Raw genomic sequence first — 22,947 nt, 5'->3', positions numbered from 1 at the left:
CTGTGTGCATATAACATAAGCACCATATTGACATACTGCCATATTGATAAGCACCATATTGATTCAGAAGAGTCAATATAGTTTTTTTAATGGTCATTAAAATGGTCATTATTTTTAATGGTCATTAAAAATATATCGTTTTTTAATGACCAAATTTTGGGTCCACCCAGTCTTTACTGTATATTTAATTACATCTTTGCTTTTGTCTGTAAAACCTCCCAGCTAATTATAAGTCGGTGTCACCTACAAAAGAAGATATACAACTGCAGGGCAACTGCAGTGGTTTTTAGTTAGTAATTATGATGTCCAAATACTGTAGTTAAGACTGGTTGAGTAAAATAACAGAAGCAGAGCTATTCACTGCCATCTTCTGATGGTTAGGCTACCACTGCCTGTATGCAATGAACAGCTAGAGGGCAAAAAAAGGCGGAGTGAAGAGTGCTTTCCCCAACTAGTGACCCTCATGATGTGTCATAACATGGTCAATATTGCACAACACCTGAAATAGACACTATTAGCTAACTGAATTCTGCTGCTGTCATGCATGTTGTTTAAGTTAATTTAAGTTCTTCATTAGGGGGTGTGTGCAGGGAGGATGAGGAGGAGGAGCGGGGCGGGGTCAGTGCTGACGTCATCACGGAGCCTGTCAATAGGGTGAAGAAATGCAATGTTTGGTGCAGCAGACTCCGTGGAGGTTTACGAAATCCTTGCGTGTTTGTTAAATGTCTGAAATGGCCTCGCGCCAGAAATACAGGTTTATTCGTCCGTTCGCCCCCTGAAGACGTGCGGTTTTAAAGACAGCGTGTGGGCTAAGCGCTCGCTAGCCGTCGCCATCGAAATAAAACTGGGTTCGTGGACAGAAGAAAGAAAGAAGACGACAGGATCTGGACACGTTTACACAGACCTATGAGACTCTTATCAGGTGATGCAAACTGTAAATGTCATTCGAAAAGCTTGTGTGTATCTAACAGAAGCATCGCTCTCTGCACCTGTCACATGCATTAGCCTATTTACATGGCCATTGTGTTAGCCCGACAGATGAATAGAAAAGTTTAGCGCGCTAGAGTTGGTTTGGACACTCATTCAAGTCGCTACGTGTTCAGAATTTTCTTACGCGATGCACATGCAACGCATTTTCTGGGTAAAAGCGACTGGATTCATTCACTGCGTGTGGGCTTTGTTATTGTTCTCGAGTTTGGGAATCGGGGACGGTTAGCGTTACGCAGATGATCATTATTATGCGGCGCATTATGACGCACTGGGGTATTATGACGCAGTCGCGCTTTCTTTCATGTTTCGGAGAATGTGTGAATGTAGAATTCAATCTTAGAATTGGTAATTTGTTCATTGTTATTCCTGCGAAACTAAACCTGCTCAGCGGAACGAGCTTCCGCATAATTTCGCTTGATAGCTGGCTTAGCCTTTGTCACACGTTTCTTGACACACAGCCTCTAATATCTTAATATGTGTGGGTGTTAAAGATTTTATGATTATATATTTAGTTCATTTCCTTACACACACACACACACACAGAGATATAGGCCTATGAAAAAAATGGCACTTTTTTTTCCAGCACTTTTTCCAAAGAACTTACAAAAATATTAGTATGTTTTTATAACAAAGATTTGCTGTCCTCAATATTGCTTTCATTTTTTCATATTTTTCATATATATATATATATATATATATATATATATTTCTTTAAAATTCTTATTTATTTCAATTTAAATTTTTAGACCATGATCTATTAGATGTCATTGCAGAACAAGCTCATTTAGAAAAGAAAATCAATTTCTTATTACATTTTTCCATTAAAAGATGACTGACTTAGTTTTGATAAGTACCATGTGTCATGTATAATGACTTCCTGGCATTTACATAGATACATACTGTAAATGCCATACACATGCCATAAAACACTTTTAATTAAGTCAAGCCTAAACTGATGTTCAAACTCTATTAAGACCTCATAGTGATTGGGCCTATCAAATGGGAATTTCAAAGTTTAAGCAGAGCCCGTCTACGGAGAGCCTGTCCACTCCCTATTAAGCCCTATTGTACTGAATTTTGGTTGTAGTACCACCAGAGTTCCACTGGGGCGCTCGCCATGAGTGCAAAATGAATGGGAGTCTATGGGGCTAGACGGCTAAATTTGTCTCTTTCACCCGATTGCCGTTGAGAAATCTCAGATGTGATTGTAGATTTTGCAAGTTCAACATGGGTTTTAGGTCGAAAGTTGAATGAACGAGTACTTATGTCGTTTTGATTTCTTACAGGTTGAGTTGTTGTTGCCCATAACACGCTAGCATTCATTTTGAAAGACTTTTTTAAAGCAAATAAGTGACTCTAAAAAATCTAACACCCAGCAATGTGTAATTTCTTTGCATCTCCTTTCGAATACAACATTCAAATTACTAGACAAAAAATTATATCCTGAGAAAAGTGGATTTTGAGGGGTATACCGCCATTGACCTCCATTCATTCTGCACTCGTCCTGTGAGTGCCCTCATATGGAATCAGAGTGGAACTGCAACCAGTTCAGAAGCCGGAAGTGTACTGAGAGTGAAACTTCTCGCCATATTAGACATTCTCTGGTTTAAGTGACCTTTGAGAATGACCCTCTTACATGCACATGGTTTGTTGTTATTGAAACATCATCTAGTGTATCATGTTGTGGAATCGATTTCATCCTTTTGTGCATTATTCCCTAAAATCTATCATTCCCAGGTAGCAAGCTCAGCAGAGTCTTTTGACCAGCCATGAAGGTCTGTGGTTATCATGTGGTGGTTGATTGTTTGTTGATGAAAGGTTACCTGTGGCCCATTCCCTCTCAACAGTATGCATCACGCTAAAGTATATGTACAGTATGTGCTCCATACCTGCCCTCACCAGAAGGGATCACATGCTTCCAGTCACCTTTTTTTAGTCTGTAAATAGATTTACAATGGAAGTGTTAAGTTGGGGTAACAGGAGACTGGTTACTAGATTAAAGAAAGACATTGTGCTGATATCATCATCGTGACCCAATCTGCTCCTATTGTTGCAATTTCGTCAGGACCTGGGTAAATGATTTAAACCTTCGTTAGTTTAATCTTAATCTTAGTACAGCTACATGTTTACTCACATTTTTGGTGGGATTAGTGCGGTTGAGTCCATTGTTTCTGTGTTAGGTGCAATCATGAGAGGTTTCGCAATAGAAGTTCAAGTAATTGTGTGAGATTTAAATGAACAGACAGACTTTTATGTGGAAGAACGTATTTGGAAACCATGCTAAAAAACAATGCATGTGGAAAAAAAATAAAATAAAGTGTTTTATTTTTGGTTGATTAGGTTAATAAAAGTTTTTATTGCTGAAGTAGTTTGAAGAAATGCTTTATCGCAAAGACATTGATGCACTGGTTAGTATTTCTTTAGTGTGTGTGTGTGTTATAGCTTGATACTGTAATACAGCCTGAAAAATACCAGATGACTCAATATGACTCTTCAGCATGCTGGGGGACAGTGACCCCTCTCTATAATGAGTCTCTCTCTCACACACACACACACACACACACACACACTCACACACACACTTATTACATTCCTCTTGCCTCTGGCGCTCATTTTTCTGACATGTCTAGACATTGACCAGAGAAATAAGATGTTTCCTGTGGTTGTTTTTGCTAAAATTTTCTTGAATTTTTCTCATCATTCTTTTAAAGGGTTAGTTAAATAAATTAAAATAAATTATGTCATTAATTCCTCACCCTCATGTCATTCCAAACCCGTAAGACATGATTCAGTCTCAGTCATCTTTGTTAAACAAATGAAGATATTTTTTGATGAAATCAGAGAGATTTCTTTCCCTCCGTTGACAGCTTACGCAACTACCACTTTCAAGCCCCAGATAGGTAGTAGACATTATTAAAATAATCCTTGTGACTCCAGTGGTTTCACCTCAGTTTAATGAAGCGACGCGAGGGCTTTGTTTGCAAAATAAACATGATTTACCATTTTATTTACTAAATATTATCAACGTCTGCACTCGCGCCAACACAAAACGCGGTGCTCTCTTTACACTGGTAAATCTTAACAGTACCATCTTTTAACCCTTTTTATTTTTACAACCCTTTTTTTTATGTAAAATGCATGAAATGAGTGACTGTCTTAATTTTTTATCTAGTAATTTTTTTCTAGATTATAGTGTTATGTTGTAATGATTAATATTTGAAACTACTCAATAAATTAAACATCTTTCCTTTGAGACAAGTAGGATTTAAGGGATTTTAGAAAACTTGGATGTTATCCCAATTTTAAGATTGTTAAGTGTTGCTTAAATAAATAAATAAAACAACATTTGTATTTTTGGGACTACAAAATGTATTCTTATTTCTTGTTATAAAATGAGAGGAAAATGGCAGTTAAGTATTTTATTCTTAAGAATGTTCCATAAATCTGGATAAAGTCCTGTCAAAGGCATCATACATTTATGTAGCCTAAATGTAAGTTATTTAAAGGGGTGGTATAATGCCCTTTTCACAAGATGTAAAATAAGTCTTTGATGTCCACAGAGTGTGAATGTGAAGTTTTAGCTCAAAATACCCCACAGATATTTATAGCATGTTAAAGTTATCCCTTTTTGAGGGTGAGCAAAAACGCACCGTTTTTGTGTCTGTCTCTTTAAATGCAAATGAGTTGCTGCTCCCGGCACAGGGGGCGGAGCTTCAACAGCTTGCACTCTCACACACATGCACTGAAAATTTCAAAAACTTTTAGCCTTTTATGTTCAAACCGAAGTCAGAAAGATGGAGAGACTCAAGAAGAAGTGACAACATGTAGATGACATTTCTGAATGGTTAGTTGGTGAATTTATGTAGCTTATGTGTATTTATCTTCTAGTCATTGATTAGCATATTCTGTCTTGATAATCTATAAATCGCGTTCCTGGGGGCGGGTTTATGTAAATTTTAGGGTTGATGATGTCACTAACCCGGGAGGAATGTTGTGTAGTCCTCACCAGCCGTTTGTTGTAGTCCTTAAAAAGCTATTTCTTTACAAGAAAATATCTCCCTTTGCTTTGAACTTTGAGCGTTGTAACTTTGCAGATGTTGTTTATGCTCAAAGAGCAACATTACACACTAACTAGAGTTAGAAAAGTGAAATCATATTCAGCCACTCCTTTAATTTCATTTTACTTTTGAAAATTTGACAAACAAACACTTTTGACTATTGTTGTTAGTTAGCGTAAACGGAGACGTAAAAATAAATACATTTTCACAAGATAAGCAATTATTACCATTTTCAAAAATACAAAATGTATTTACAGTTTGTCTTTCTGTTCCTGCTCTCACATTCTCCGTCACTCTTTCCCACCGTCATAATCTTCTTTCTGGAAAACATTTGGAAAACAATGAACTGCTTTCACGATATTACACGTTTAATTACTTTCTTTGTCAGTCTACCTCTTTTCTCACAAACAGATTAATTCTTAACACAGTCTTTGTGAAATGAATGAGCAGTCGATCAGATGCACTGTTGTTGTGCTCTTGTCTGGTGAGAGATTGCACACAAACGCTGTCAACATTGTGAGTGATCACTGGCTGAGCGAGCACAAGTGTGACGGACGGTGTGTGTTTGTCTCTTGTGCAGGTGAGCGATGGATATGAGAGAGGTGTATGTGGTGGCTGGCAGCTTCGTGGGGTTCCAGCTGTTCTTCTCCTGCGTCAGTCCGGTTCTGTCTTCCAACTTCACGCAGGGTTATGGGAAACTTCCACCACACAAACTCAACGACTGGAACTCCAGGTATGAGCTCAAAATAAATCACAGCCGCCCCAACAGAAATGTGGGCAGAAATGCATGGATGGGTATGCACAGTATAAATAGAAATGGATGGGTAGTTATATAGGCTATGTATGGATGGATGGATAAATAATGGTCACACTTGCAAACAAATATAGGCCTATACATAAGACACAAAGCAGTTCTAACGGAAGTCACATATTGTGAAATATAGCATGAATGTATTGATGTGTTGATAATGCTACTGGGTTCATGAGTGCAGCTGGGTTCGTGGAAATCATAAGATTAACGTTATCTTAAGATTTTAGGATTAAACTCTGAGAACCTGTAAACAGTTTTCTAAGGGCTTGAGAAATTCTTAATTTCTCAAATATTGTCAAAGAACATTACTTTTTTTTTCTTAATATAATAGTATAATAAAATGTATGTTTGTATACTATCCAGCACATGAGGCTGCCTTGTCTATATATCATATTTGACACACAATTAACCTTTTTTTAAGTAGCAAGCTCCTCCTGAATGTAAAATGCATGAAATGTATTAATTTAATGACATTAACAGGAGAACAGGAGCATTTTCTAGATGATCGCAATAAAATATTGCAGTAGCGATATGTATTATATGTTGCAATGCTTAATTCTAAACTGAATAATGACACTATTGTCTTCTGTTGAGCTGTTTTACAACAGAATTTGAATTGGTGAATAATCTTAGGTCCTGTTTCCACCTGGCATTAAGATGCGTTTTGGTCGATCGGATCACAAGTGGACGACACTAAATACAGGTGTAAATGGGGTCTAAAACGTTTTGAATTTGTCCACTTTCGAAGTTGAAAACGCATTTGACCGGATTGCTTTCGTATTGTAGATGCGTTCGGCTGGTCTTGCGGCTGTCAGAGCAGAAACAAAAAACGAAAGTTTCTCGCGTTCATATGTAAATTGCGTAAGCTTATTTTGTCCATTGGATTGAAAAAGAACATTCATTTACCCACCCATAGACTCTCCCCTCAAAGAAAACAGGACAGAAGTGGTTGAAAGTGGACAAAAGAGACGGATTAAAACACCAGGTGTAAACAGGAATGCGCCTCCCTCGTCTACTTGTGATCCGATCGACCATAACGCATCTTAATACCAGGTGTAACACAGGGCCTTAGAATTACTGTATACAGTCATATGATAGAATTCTCTTTTTTGGTGAACATTTTCAAAAGTACAAACAACCCTTCAAATATCATTCGTAATGTTGTAGTACGTGAGTGTAGGCCGACACAAGCGAGGTCGAGTGATCTCTGTACTGAATTGTGAAATGTATGATTTCTCTAATCACCTTTCCTCTTTATCTTATGAACCTGGTTAACTTTGACCTTACACCACTTAGTCAGGAAGAGAGAGATCTCTGTACAGCACTTTAAATGGTTAGAGGTCAAACACACAAGATGATTGAATTGGTTTTAGAAGATATTAAATACCTCCCGTTCTGGTTTTGACATCCTCCATTGGTTTAAAAGTCATGGCGTGTTTAGAGAATGAAACTGAGATGATATTCTGTCAGCAAATCTAAATGCTTTGATACTGTAATGAAAGCACACAACCAACTGCATTGACTGCAGCTTTTCTTTCTTTCCATTTAAAGACTGCATTTCATTTTTGAAAGTTTGTTTAGCATCCACTACTTTTTAACAATGGTACAATAATATATTTATAATTATAGTGTTTTGTGAACGCACAAAATATGCTAACACTTTAGTTTAGGGTCTAATTCTCAATATTAACTAGTTGCTTATTATCATGCATATTACTAGAACATTGGCTGTTTATTAGTACTTATAAAGCACATATTATTGCCTTATTTTGCATGACCATATCCTACATCAAATACCAAAACTTAACAACTACCTACTAACTATTAATAAGCAGTAAGTAGGAGTTTGTTGAGGCAAAAGCCAGTGAGAATTGGACCCTAAACTGAAGTGTTACCCAAAATATTTTGCACAATAGTTTGTTTATCTGTTGTAAATTAGCTTACATATACCTAAATATATGGACAAACCCAACGGATTTAAAAAATGTATTTAAAAAATACTGGACCAAACATGGGTTGAAACAACCCAGAATTAACCCTTCCACCTCAAAATGAAACCTTATTCATACTATCATGGGATGAAAATAAGAATGTAATTTGATAGCAAAGTATTTCCCATCAAACTTGTCAACCTTGATTACTTTTTGTTTACAAGACATAGTAGAACAGAGAGTTTTAAAAAACACATCAGATCAATGGTCTTCATTAAATATATATAGATTTTTTTTTTTTTTCTGTTAAATGGTGAAAAGATTCCTAGAGGGTTTCTCAACACTCAGATAACAGATTCAAAGGTCTACAGTCCACAGACAGTGTTCATGCTTAAACAAACTAATGGATCAGATCAAATCATAGTTCATTCACTGTCCATTTATCTACCATAGATACTATTTCCTTCTGTGTCAGCACCATGTTATCTATGTGAGATTCCTAATGTTGATTTCTTTCTACCCAGCCTGCAAATTATACAATGACTCACTTTTTAAAAGAAAATTCTAGGTCTCAATCTCGTCTCGCCAACTAAACTGTCTTTTGGTTGTCAACTATCTTAAAAACTCAAATCAAGAAGCTTGCAATGGGATATGCATATCTATAATTAAATGATTGATCGTGTACTTATGTTCATAGGTGTCTATTTGGTGCCAGCATGGTTGTGCAAAATTCAGAATTTAAGAATGGTCTCACTGTCAATTTATGCTATGCTTTATGGAGTTGGATTTAATCACTGAACTAAATTGGCTAAGTTGAAATTTAAAATGACAGGAAGAGGAATTTCTTACACGAGTTCTTCCAACCTAGTCAATAAATCAACAGAATGAATTTCTTTAAGATCTATAAAACCAACAAATGTCAAGATTACTCTCAAACAAGACTGTCTAATCATCATTTAAAGTTTATTTTGACATTCTTTTTGTAGTTCCTTTTCTGTTTAAAAATTACACTAGTAATTTTCATTTTTCACAAAACTCTTACCGCCAGCATTTATTTGCATTTTATTGCTTTTAACACAGAAGTTGTATGGCCCCCCAAATATTTTGTTGTATGAATATCTGAACATACAATATATCAAAAGAAATAACAGAGCCTCTGCTTTAAAAAACTTACCTTCATGCATTCCTTTTTTATCAACACTTAAAGGGATACTCCACTTTTTTTGGAAATAGGCTCATTTTACAACTCCCCCAGAGTTAAACAGTTGAGTTTTACCATTTTCGAATCCATTCAGCCGAACTCCGGGTCTGGCAGTACCACTTTTAGCATAGCTTAGCATAGATCATTGAATCGGACAAGACCATTAGCATCTCTCTCAAAAAAATTACCAAAGAGTTTAGAATATTTTTCCTATTTAAAACTTGACTCTTCTGTAGTTACATCGTGTACTAAGGCCGACGGAAAATGAATGGTTGCGATTTTCTAGGCTGATATGGCTAGGAACTATACTCTCATTCCTGCGTAATAATCAAGAAACTTTGCTGCCGTACCATGAGTCCAGCAGGCGTAATGATATGACGCAGCGCCTGAAAATAGTCCCCAGCTCAGTAACTTCCAACGTGACCGGTACTAAGTTTGTCTAAACTATTAGACCTATTATCAGGCGCTGCGTCATATCATTACGCCTGCTGGACTCATGGTACGGCAGCAAAGTTTCTTGATTATTACTTCTTTTTTTGAGAGAGATGCTAATGGTCTTGTCCGATTCAATGATCTATGCTAAGCTATGCTAAAAGTGGTACTGCCAGACCCGGAGTTCGGCTGAATGGATTCGAAAACGGTAAAACTCAACTGTTTAACTCTGGGGGAGTTGTAAAATGAGCCTATTTCCAAAAAAAGTGGAGTATCCCTTTAAAAGCAACAAAAATTCTGAACGATGATCATAAGATAGACGGAGTAGATCGTGTCCATCAACAGTCCTATACCTCTTCATGGGTTCGACATTTCTTTAGGTATCATTAGGCAGTTTTGATTAATATGCAGTTTAATGTTTGATGATTACATTAGTTACATGTGTGTAAGCAGTGCTTCTATCGCTTGCTTCTGCTTCTTCTTCACTTGTTTTGGATGCAGAGATTCTGTACTCTTTCAGAAGATGTGTAATAGCGCCCTCTACCGTATATAGTGCAATAAAACATGGATTGGCCGAAATTACGTCAGTGGCGGGGAAAGAGATCAGTTCTGTGAATTTCAATCTTTAAATCCAGCTACCTTAAGTCAAGTGCAGTTAAAATCCAGGAATTTATTTAAATTCAATTCTGATTTATGCACAATCCTGAGTGCCAAACTGCTTGAGTTTGTGATTTACTGAAATGTTGCTTGAAAACTCAGTGGAAAGTTCCTGAAGTAAAATGTTGAGTTAAAATAGTTTCCCAAGCTTTTGGTTTGACTTTTTTTCAGGTTCAAGATCCAAATGATTCTCTGTCTGGGAATAACAGAGTTGTTTTTATGTCCTCAGGCTGGTGTCCACTGTCCATGCATTAATTGTGGGGCTGTTCTGTCTCTATATCCTCTGGTACGATGATGCCGTCAATGAAGACCCTGTCTGGTAAGAGGCCAGTAGTTCAAAAACAGTGCAGGTTTATTTTCACCTTTATTGTACTTTTGGGATCTCATTGTGGGAAAGTTTTTTTTTTTTTTTTTTTTCACTGCTTAAAACCAAACTCACAAATGTGTCTTTAGTAGAAAAGCTATTTGTGAATCCATAAACACCCCCAAAAAGCAAGTTAGTACCAATCAATATAAAAGTGCCAATATTTGATGATATAATGGATTATACGACAAATTTCCCTATTCCCTTTATCCTGAAGTTTTAATTGAAACTTTTGCTCTGTCATCAGAAATGTTGTGTCCACTGTAGTCGCCAGTGCAGAGAACAGCCGTCTCATTTGTCTTGTTGTCTTTATTTTTCTTTTCTTCTTTCCTTTTCTGCCTGCTGCCTGTTTGGTCTGCATCTTTGCATCCTGAAGGGGAAGAATGGTAATTTGTCTTTAGTTGTTGTCCTCTGTAGCTCTGCTCCAAAACCTACTGCGCTGCCTACCGAGACAGCTTTTTGAGGCCTCATAAGCACGCTGTTGATGCCTGTTCCAAAAGGTAGACAGCAACTTAGGGTTTATTCACACCTGGCAGGTTTAGTTCGATTGTTCAATTAAGTGTGAACGCTGCCATCCAAACCCTAGTGCGCACCAAACAAGCGGACAGAGATCGCTGAAAAGATGGAAGAAGACCTCTAAATAAACCAAAAACAGGACGTGATGTCACCAGATGCGACCCTATAAAGGACAGAATGCTCAAGCATACCTGTTTGTACTCGTTATAGTCGCGATGTTGCCCATCACAGTTCGGAACAGGCGTCAGAACCGCGTCTCCTCGCAGAAGATCTTCGATTGTGTGTGTGACATGGATTCCTGCTGCTGTTTTTACTCCTTTACACATTTTATAAGCTTTTCACGAGTTCTCAGCTGATCAAAATACCATCGTACGTAGCTACGCACACACAACAAGCGCATTTAGCCCAGCACACAGCATTGTTTTGGATGTTTGGTCTCAAAATACTTGTATCATTAGTTTTGCCTTAATGGCAGTGGGAATGCAAAGTGAACCAGGACTAAATGTATTATTTTCTTTTTTTGGTCCGGACCAAATGAACCAAGTGAATCGAACTGCAAGTGTGAACACAACCTTAATGTTTCCTTCTAAGTTGCCTCATTTTTAGCAGCATTGCATGAAGGCTTCATGGATAAAGCAAACCCAGAATGCATTGCATCACACAAATACTCTGAGCATAAAGCATAAGCTGCGTCCAATCCTTCAAAGGCTGCATTCGAAGGCCGATTCGAAAAGCTCTTTCGATGCGACTTACAAATGCGTCCTTTTTTTGGAGCCACGAAGGGTAGAACGAGTGGATCCTTCGCAACCTAGCCTACACCAGGTTTCATTGTGCGGCGATGAGGATTGGATTTTTTTTTTAAGAGAAAATGTAAGTATTGTTGGGTTTCAACTTAATTGAATATCTAACGATACAAATGTTTGTTGACACATCTTACCAATATGTGGTTTTATTGATAGTTTATACTCTTTATCAGCTAGACTGTCCCGTTTAACAACACTTGGCATGACCTTCGTGGCCTTTGAAGTCCACGTCCTTCGAAGGATGCAGCCTCTGAATTAGCGCACAACTTTAGTTTACATACACGAATATTAATTGCATGCTAATGCCAGACGCAATTGGAATCAGATGTGAGTCTAATCTCCCGTCTAATTCATATTTATGGTGCTTGAGAAATTGCTACTTTTGTCAAATAAACAGCAAGGCAGTTCACTAGGTTTGGGAACAGAGCACTTGTCTTTGCATTTCACTTCTATATTCATCTCTTCTTTCGCCATTTGCTTTCTATAACAGTGACTAGACACTTTTTCTGCTATTTTGTTTCTAGAGGTCATTTTTTCCATAGTGAATTCATGAAATTCTTTAATAAAGAGCCTTGAATCATACCAAACATCTCTGAGATGAACCACAACATTACATACTTTGATTTGAAGTAAATAGAGAAAAAAGACACTTAAATTATTTTATGAGGGAATTAACTATTCATCCCATAAAGCATTGCAAATTATGGAGTTTAGTCAAAAATGAGGGTACAACATAAAACTAGATTTATAATGATTAATTATAAATATAAACAAAGTATACTTCAAGTGTATTGCAAAATATCAAATATATAAATAGTTAAGAAACCAACTCAAGTCTCAGAGTTCAGGGTGGCACTGTTTTGAAAGCTGTACATTATCGTTAAAACAGTTTCTCTATGGAACAAATGAATATTTCTTGAAGGAATGTTTTTGAATATTAATATTTACTTAATGAATAACTTTTCCCGCAGTTCCTTGATTTGTCACCTGTCCTCTCGCTTTATTTCTTTCTCATCACCTCTGCTCCTTTTTTCCCTGTTTTCTTTGGTTACCTGTTGGCTTGTTCAGAGAGGGAAACGTATTTCTGTCTGTCTGTTGTCAAGTGTGTCTCTTCCTCTCTCCCTTCTCGCTGTCTGAGATCAGAGAGTTTTTAATCTTGTCAACAAGGCGCCTTTTCAGCAGGAAACATCAGATTCCCAGTCCCCCTCCTCTCTCGTGTCATGTGACAGTCCTCCAGGCCTCCTCTCTCCTCTGTCCCATAGGCCGTCTCAGGCCAGAAATCCTGACCACAAACACGCTGCTGAGAATTCATTCCCATCCACCCCTCGCTTCATCCTCACCCCAATAAACCCTTTTCACATTTCCGGTGTTTTAGAAGCTGAAGTCGTCATAGTTGGGTAAAGTGGTGGTGAGCGTAAACTACAGCAAATATAGTTTTAGCATTCCCATTTGCTCGAATAGCAACAAAATCCACAATACATTTCTATGACTTTCCAAAAGAGGAAAAAATATAGAGAGATTGATTACGGTAGTAAAAAGACAGAAAGATTTCAAATTTGGCATCACTCCCTCAGCTGTTGTATCAGAAACACTTACGCAGTGAAATTAATATAACACAAAATATAGTTACAATGTTAATAACTGTGGAAATGGATCATCATATGCCATGTTTCCATCCAAAATTGCGAATTTAATTTTAGCGCAAACTTGGAATATCGCATAAACATTTGCGAATAAAGCAGCGTTTCCGTCCCATGTGTTCAAGAGAACAAATTTAGAACTTCCTGGGAAATTGGTGCAAATTTTCTGTAATATAAATGGAAGTTGCTGCAATCGTGGAAGCCACTGTGGTTCAGAGCACGCAGATGCACATTTTTATTTATTTATTATTTGATAACCCAAAATGTGCATAAAAATGGGTGGATGTAAGCATAGCTACAGTATGTCAAGTACATATGCCTTTTCGATTTATCTTTTTTTTTTTTTTTTTTTATTCTTTATAACAAATTTTTTTTTTAAGTGCTCATGTGATTTTATTCTAGATGATGTCACCTCTTTTGTCTGCTTTGCTTCACTTGTTGTTGTGGGATCATGAAGGAAAGGTTTCTGTCCTTGTTTTTCTGTTGTTTTTTGTGACCCGTCTGAGCAGCCACCACTTGGCTTGATAATATCCAGTTACAAGTGTAGGTAAATTGCACTGTGCATCTCAAGCTACACGATCAATATTAATATGTCGGCTACTGTATAACTAATACAGTTTAGAGCTGATGGTAACAGGGTTGGAAGCTTTACAGTTTTACTTGTCTTGTGCTCATCATTGTCATTCAAGGTGAATTTCAGAAGCTACATTTAATGCTAATATTGCGAGCACAACAACATTCCTTTTTATTAGCGTGTCAAATATGGGATTTGTCTTTTCATCTGAACCAGGACAAGAAGTTTTAGAGGATTTTGAAAAATTCAAAACAAATAAAATGTATGTAGCATGAAGAAATATTATTCTGCACTATCTGGCCGTCCTCTGTTCTGTTTTCAACTATATTAGCAATTATGCACATTTTGAATCTACGCGTGTGATAATGAAAGGCACTTGTTTTGTCGAATGACCCAACAGAAAGTCATTTGTTTCAGTGTCTGGGCTTTTGTTTGCTAAATTAACAAAACAACTATGCCTGTTTACTCACCGTCTTGCCTGAAGAGTTAAGCTCCACAGAACCCTTTCAACCGCTCAAGCCGATCTCTTTGTGTTTTATGCTAACGGCTACATACATTGCCATCCAGCTTGACTCAAGCCTTACACTAAAATGTCTTTCATTAGATTCGTCTGTTGGGTCAGTTGATTCAGCAGATTCTGTTCCCCAAAGCTGAGTGAATTAGATCACAGTTGAAGAAACTTGCTTAGGTATGTCTATCTGAAAGCTAATTCTATGTCTTTCTATATAAATGAACTTTTGCCTATTTTTTTCCCCCCTAAACCAACCAGTTATCTGTACAAAATAACCTGACTATCTAGTAGGTTTTAGGTCAATGTCAGAATGACATGTACCACGTTCAAACCATAAATGTACAAAAAGAGGTAGATTAGATAAGAGGATACATTTAATATAATTTTTGTTATCATTTATAAAGTAGTAGTTGAAAGAAATGAATTCTGGGTTCTTTTTATTTTTTACCGCCAAACTATCATCAAAGTTATGTACTTAAATGTGCAGTGTGTAATATTGACAATTAGTGGTTGAAATGGGTACTACAGGCCAAATTCAAAATATTGGAGAGTTGTTTCCCCCACTCCTCCTCCACGACTCCACGAACACACAGGTTGCCAGATTGAGGATGCGCAACAGGAACGAGGGAAATTGAAATTGGAAGGCGACCAGCCTTAACCTGTAAGTTGATGAGTTGATTTATCCGCGTCTTAATATGCCTCTGATCATAGCGCTTTTTTAAATGGATGCCGAGGCTTTTTAGGTAAAATCTGCGATCTCTGTCCCAGTTTGTTTGCTGGCTTCTGTGTCTGAAATTCGCTGTGTCTTCCGCAACCCGGGGTGTTGAAATACTATTGGGTGAATTGGCAGTGGGCGGATTCTCAAAGACCAAAACAAAAACAGACATTCCATCACACATTTCAAAATAGAATAAAAGGCTGTATCATTGTTTTTCAGAGAAACAAATATATGAACTTATGTTTCCTAAATCTCTGCAAATGCTTTAGTACAGTCAAAAAACTTACATGCAGCACCTTTAAGGCTACAGTAGGCCTTCTACAGTACTTCAGACCCACTTGCACATGTAAGATTAAGTGTGAAATCCTGCATGGAGGCGTCAGCTGTGCAGTGCTGGACGGGGAGTGAGACTTCAGGTGTTAGACAGAGGGGTCAGAGGTCAGCGGAGTCATGCAGAGGGTATACCGAGCTTCCTGTGCACGAGAGTCTGCTTGCGCTCGTATTTAGATCGTGTTTCACACACACATGTCCTCTGCTACTGGACACCTGCGATCGCTGTGTATCGGTTCCCTGATCGCTTTACAGACTCAGAGAGAGACACTCAGATCTCAGGGACGCATGTACTGTAACGCTTGCTTGTTATTCATTCACCAAGATATTCATCTTCCATATGGCAAGCGCATAGGTTTGTTTAGTTCATTTTCTCTCCCTTGTAACTGCCAGATGACCCCATCGACCTCACTCGAATGAATTTTCATGAAAATAAACTAACCTAAGCTGCGATGCTTGATGGTATTCTCTGCAGTTTGAGCTACTGGAATGATTGTGTATGCAAGTTTGTGTGTAATTTCTCTAACAAAGCGTCTTTATTAGTTATGCTCTTGGTTCAAAAGAACCTACTCCGATCATCTGTTGATCTATTAGGGCCTACGATGCTGAAAATATGGACATAATCATGGAATTCAGTCATAAAAATGGAATTTACTGTTTAATTTACTGAAATTTGGAGGAATAAAATAAAAGTAGGGCTGTACACTTAATAGCAATATAGACTAGTGTCTTTGAATATTAATATTATTAAATAATTATGACAGAAATATATGACTATTATACAGTAGAATGTCCCTCTCAAAGTAATAATAACACAATAATATTAAAATATCACACAATTTCTCGTCCATGATTTAATTTAAACAGTAAACCAAAAAAATGAAAGGAATTGTTTAAATTTAATTTGAATACATTTTAAAAGATTAATTCAGTCATAAAAGTTCTATGTATTCATTTTTTTTACCACCATATTTAATAAAAGATTTTATTAAATCATAAAAAACAAACCAGAAAAAATTATTGTTAAAGTTTTATGTTAAATAGTCGAAATAAATATCGATTTTTGGTCGAAATAAAAATCGAACTAAACCATTAAAATGGAATCCAGAAAAATTCAAATGGAAAACACAGAATTTTAGAAGAAATAAAATGGAATGAAAAAAAGAAAATGAGTTCAGTCAAATATATATATATTTTTTTTTTTTTGATTATCGATTTATTTATTATACTAGATGCAATTTAATTGATTTGACAGCACAAAAAAAAAAAGGGCCCTAATCTATTTCTGGATATTTCAAATGCATGAAACTGATCTGAGATCAGACAGTTCAAAAAGTCACAGCACACATTTGTTTCACGTATTAAACATTTCATTTTTATAGTATAATTGCACCAATGTAGATATGTATTTGCTTACAAGATATTATTACCAGATATCTGTGACGGTGAAAAAAAGCATTCTTGAATGCTTGAATTATGTTTTTCATGCAAACGTTGTGGATCACTGGTAGATCACTACCATCTCAGATGTTCACCCAGGTGAATTCCATTAAGCATTGTTTCTTTGGAATGTAATTTTACAGAGGAACGTCATTTGTACAGTTGGCAGTGTTGACAGTGGCATGTTGCCAATGATAGTACAGTAATAAATGGCTTCATTCAAAAACAGCACCACTCCCTCATGCTTTGTTGTTGGCTAAGGTTTCCATCTGCAGGTTTACTGGCTGGTGACGCTTTTAGGGATTACACCTTTCAGAAATAAGCAGTTCATGTTAATCTTTTTAATCTCTTTTGACTGCATTTCATATTCTTTTGTTTGAGCTTTGTCTTTTTCTGCTTCTTCAGGGGTGATCCTAACCTGGTTAAGCTCAATGTGGCCATCACCTGTGGATACCTGTTCTATGGTATGAATCGTTGATTTATTATGGAAGTTCACGCACAGATGACACATTTCAGATCTTTTCAGGTTTGTCTACATTTTTTTTTTTACTCTCTTGTTTTCTCTTCTGTCCTCTACTCTTCTCTTCTCTCAGACCTGGTGCTTCTAGCTTGTAACTGGAGTACCATGGGTGACTCGTTTTTTGTCTGTCACCACTTGGCGGCGCTGTATGCTTATGGATATGTTCTGGTAAGTACCTGGTAATACAGAGCACAACATGAAAGGCCCTTGAAATTGAGGACATTTACTGTTAAAAAAAAAAAGAGAGAAAAAAAAGTCTGATTTAAAAAAAAGTCACATAAAAGTTTACATTTTTAAAACACAATTCTTAGGTGTCATATATATTCAAAAAGTGACTTATTTTCACTGTTATTTATATTATTTAAAGATTTATATAGGCCTACTTTTTTCTTTTTTCTTTTTTTTTTTTAGCTTGTCATTTGACAGCCCAAAATAACCTTTCAGTTTTAAAGAGACTTACTAGCCTTGGCACACAGTCTAGTTAGTTAGTTAGTTGACAACAAAATCGCATTTTGGGTATATCACCCTGTTTTTGATTTGACTGTATATATTTATGCATGTGTATATCACTGGCCACAATTTTAACATTAAAGGGTAGCTCTAACAAAAAGACCCTAGGTTGCATTTTGGCGAATCTACCCGAGGCAAACTTTCATTTAAAAGCATAATTAGAATGGAAACGGCACTTAAGTTTGACCATATTTTCGTTTTCGGAACTGTAGCTGTGTCCGCCGGCATTTTGTCAGTCAAAAATAGTCGATCTCCGAATGTGAATGAACGGACTCTGAATTTTAGTATTGTTTCTTATATGAGGATCCTTTTTCAAATACAAGGTCAATATTGATTTTCACTAACGACAAAACAACAAATTATCTGTGAATTTATATGGAACTAAGCTTTAGGAGCTTCCCATCTTTACTCTCCTCCCTGTTACGTTTTATCTGGAGATCGACTATTTTTGACTGTCAAAATGCCGGCGAACACAGAGATTACAAAAGAGAAATATTTTGAACAACTCACTGTAGCTGTGTGCACAAACAATGTTCTCAATGCTTGAGTTCATGTGTAGAGCCCCTGGTGAAGCTTCAATGATACCCCTGGTGAAGTTTCATGTTGTGTCGAGCCTTCTTAGTGTTTTAAAAATAGCGATTTTTGATGCTATCATAGAAGTGCCCCAATCACTCCCATTCAAAAGGCAATTTGACCGAAAACGAAAATATGGTCAAACTTAAAAGTGGCGTTTCCATTCTAATTATGCTTTTAAACGAAAGTTTGCCTCGGGTAGATTAACAAAAAGACCCTAGGCTGAATTTTGGCGAGAGTTACCCGTTAATGCCATATGGAAAAACTGCCATTTAGATACTTGTAATATTATCTCATTATTTTTTTATTTTATTAAACAAGAATGAAGTTACGAACAAAATGTAACGATACAATAGACATAAGAATACTACACCAAAAAACACGTACACTAGACAAAAGACATATCTTGACATGACATTGACTTGACATATTTTGATATGACATAACATTTAACAACAGATATAAAGGCTGAGACTTGTTGCATACAATATTATCTCATAATTTGGTAGCAGGTTTATTAGGCTGCTGTCACTTTAAGAACTGCCGCACAGATCCATTATACTGATACACATGCTTTTTTTTTTTTCTCAACAGTTTACGTTCACTTAAAATAAAACGGACTGTGTTTACATGAATACTCGCCAAGACCGACATTTTGACATTATTTTGTGTGTATTTGACTGTTTAAACGCAATAAGCAGGGAAAAATGGCTCAATTTAGTACTGAGAGGAGTCTTTGTGCTGCACTATGGGTGTGAGCACAAAATCTGTGAGTGAGTAAATTATGCGCAATACGTACAATCCCATGCTGAAATTCAAGCCCAATAACAGCAACAGTATTCATCCAGAGCAAATGAAACGATATCGATATGTATAGAAAAAAAACAAAACGATATTTCTGACAACACTACATTGTACTTAGTTTAGTATTTAAGATGCATTTTTTAAATACTACAATTGTATATAATTGTATACATATCTGTATATACACACACACATTGCATATTTACAATTTATTAAATATAATTCGCGATTAATCGATTTGACAGCACTAATAATAAAATTGTAATACTACTACTACTACTACTAATAATGTTCGATCCCAAAAATAGCTTTAAAAAAATTAAATGCATTTAATTTCAGAAAATGAAAACTTGTTACTCATTGGAGAGGTATTTAAATAATTGTCTGTTTGATTTGCAGTCGCGTGGAGTGCTTCCTTACTTTGCAAACTTCCGACTGATTTCAGAATTGTCAACACCGTTTGTGAATCAAAGGTGAGATTTGTTTACTCATTGGGAGAGATTTATTCAGAACCATAAACTTCTCAGTTGACCTCTGTTTCTCTCTCCGCAGGTGGTTTTTCGAAGCGTTAGCCTACCCTCGTACCGACCAGCTGGTTGTCATCAACGGCATCGCCATGGCGGTCGTGTTCTTCCTGGTGAGGATTGCCGTGATGCCGCCTTACTGGGCGAAGGTGTTTGGCACGTTCGGTACGCCAGCGTTTGAAAGGCTTGGTCTCAGTGCTCAGGTTGCTTGGATCGTATCCTGCATTTGTTTGGATATCCTGAACACAATATGGATGTACAAAATCGCCCGTGGCTGCTACAAGGTCATTACCGGCAAGCTAAGAGGGGGCAAAGTGGACGCCAAAAAGACCAATTTCGTGAACAACCACACAGACTGAGAATCATCCGCAATAAAGACATATAGATTAGACCTAGTCTCTTCCCAGAATATAGCGACTTCTGAGTCGTTTCCATTGTGCTCTGGATGGACGTGCTCTCAAAAAGAGGTTGAGAGGATCCATCCCAGTGTGGTTTTAACCTCTGTGTCATTTACAAACAATCTGAATTCACCTACACTGGTGAACATCAAGCAGATAAATGCCTCAAACACAACCAAAGTGCCTCAAAGCACAAAGAGAAGCAATAGAACATGAACATATGAGCTCGTGACCACGGAAAGTCCATCGCATCTCCCTCGCAAAGCCTTATCCAGTCAGTACCCATCCATGTTTTTTCTCTAAACCAATCGTGGTTGGCTTAAGAGCCATATTTCCTGTGATATTTACACTGATGTGCCTCAGTGGTCTCCAGGCTTGAAGTTGCTCCACAATTGCTCATTTGTTGGCGGATCGCAAACGCTCATCGAATTCATTCAGTCTTACGTCAACACTACATTGCCAGTCTGACTTGTCGCAAGGCTTCCGTGAAACCACAGATCTACCTCTCTCACCGTGTCAAGCACAAGTGCGGCACCTGCCCGTCCCAGAACCTACACCGTATGGACTTGCGACGAAAAAAGAATCAAGCGCTCACGGCCTTCACTGTTATAGCCCATACCTGCAGAACTCCACTTATGTTGCACCTCAGTCGCTCTTTTGCATTTACAGAAGTTGTCTTCCAGGTGGAAACGGAGTGAAAAGGTGGTTTGTAAAGCCTTTGAGAGTTACGTTAGTTTGTGTGCATGCTTCGTTTCTGACCGTGTCGGTCAGCTTTGACGTCATGTTTGCATTCGATTCAAGGAAGCTGTGGCGGTTTATTCATTTCTCAGGTTGTTGACTTTTCTAAAGCCCTTCATTTTCTGTATTTGCATGTGTTTCTCCAACATGCTGAAGTTGCATTACAGTCTCTCTAAAGTACACGTGCACAGGTTTTAGATTGTTTCTGTTCTCGCCAAATAGATCATTTAAACGACTTGAGGGGAACAGGTGCAAATTTTCATCGTAGTCCTGTTTCTGCCAAATTCAAAGGTTTTTTCAGCTTGTTGGTCACTAGAACCTTTGGTTTTTGTCATGATGCATGAACGCCGATTCTCTCGAATGTGATTTCCAGCTTATATTTATCTGGGCATGTGAACCCATGTTGCATTGTGCTGTGGTGTTACTTATATATATATATATATATATATATATATATATATATATATATATATATATATATATATATATATATAACTTTTTTTTGCATAAAAACATATGCGTACTTATTTCTACCAAGTGACGGGAAAATCTTGTGTATTCAGAGCTAGTGTTTCTCTTCTGAATTTCAGGTACACCTCCAAAATGAATGTCATTTTGACTTCTTAAATTGGATAATTCTGGCAGAGAATGGGAGAGGATTGTGGGAAATGTAGTTTTTTTTTTTTTTTTTTTTAGATCCGTAATTCGAAATAACCAAATCATCCTCCAGGCCTTGAATATGTGAAGCTGTGACAATAGAAATATACTCTGGTGATGTTTTTGGAGAAGGAAATGACCCTTGGTCATGTAATCATATGTAGTTATGTATAATGTCTGAAATGAACTGTAATCTTCGTGTTTATGAAAATGCGAAAGAAGGTTAGGCTTTGTGGTACGACATCCCACACAAACGTTGCACAATCGGATGCCTTTGTCGCGTTAATATTGTAATGTTCTTCAGTGGCTGGCCGTCCTCACTATGCTATTGCATTTTTGAAGGGCTGATCGAAATCAATTGAATTGACAATACTCAAAATAATAATAAGTGTTCATTAAAACTGACTTTTCTCTACAGTTATTGATTGTTTTCTTTAGAACAGCCACAAAAACGTGCCTGTTGCTATACAAGCTACGAAGTTTGAGTGTATGAAAGAAGAGCTTAGATAGGACTGTGCTAGTATGAAGCAGTCGTAGAGTTAGCACAACCCTAATATTAGTACTGCGCCTAGCCTCGCCTTAGCTTAAACTCTTAAACCGTCATAGTGGACACTGTGCTGATTCAAAGGGTGGGAGAATGTGAAAAATCTAGTATAACCTTATCGGGCGGGAGTAGACGGGATCCCTCATATCAAACGTCCCATTATTGTTTACAAAGACCTCTTTTATAATCCATGCTGCACTTGCCTGCTTTTGTTTGGTCCGATCCTCATGTGGAGCAGATAGACGGTATCCTAACCGAGACAAAAAAGTGTTTTTTCATGATCACATGGAGCCCCAAATTATTTGTCAGTGTTTCAAGCTCACGTGATTTTAAAAACAAGCATTCGCCATCAAATAAATCATATAGGCAGGCAGAATAAATTGTGGATTTAGTTAGACATTTTAAATTGGAGGGAGGAGACCCATATTTGTTTTCGATTATCAATAGTGCAACGGCGCCCGCCCACTTTTTCAGCGGCGCTGGTTCCGGAAGTATTTTTTTTTCATTCATTTTTCCCATAGGGATTTTAAAATAGTTTTTGTTAAAGAGTTATAAGCCATCAGCCAAAACAACCAAGTTTTTGAAACTACAAAGGTACAAGACCGTGTACTAAACGGCTTTAGTGAGGGAATGAACTACAATCCCATGAAGCATGAATAGCGTAATCAAATAAAAACGACTCATTTACAAATGTTGATTATAT

The 22,947-nt window shown here is 37.1% G+C and overlaps 1 protein-coding gene across 1 annotated transcript; it reads left to right on the top strand.

The window, feature by feature from the left end:
• The first annotated feature begins 624 nt into the window (after positions 1-624).
• Positions 625-21,216, top strand: tlcd4b (TLC domain containing 4b). Its single transcript, XM_084408879.1, has 7 exons — positions 625-922; positions 5,629-5,781; positions 10,310-10,399; positions 17,382-17,440; positions 17,570-17,664; positions 19,783-19,856; positions 19,936-21,216. Exons 2-7 carry the CDS (start codon positions 5,636-5,638, stop codon positions 20,264-20,266), a joined length of 795 nt encoding a protein of 264 aa, XP_084265005.1. The 5' UTR covers positions 625-922; positions 5,629-5,635; the 3' UTR covers positions 20,267-21,216.
• Positions 21,217-22,947: the final 1,731 nt, after the last annotated feature.

Source organism: Rutilus rutilus (genome assembly GCF_951802725.1).
Source record: "Rutilus rutilus genome assembly, chromosome: 1".
NCBI lineage: Eukaryota > Metazoa > Chordata > Actinopteri > Cypriniformes > Leuciscidae > Rutilus > Rutilus rutilus.
The sequence above is the reverse complement of the archived record's forward strand: the minus strand, read 5'-3'. Positions and strand labels throughout refer to the sequence as shown.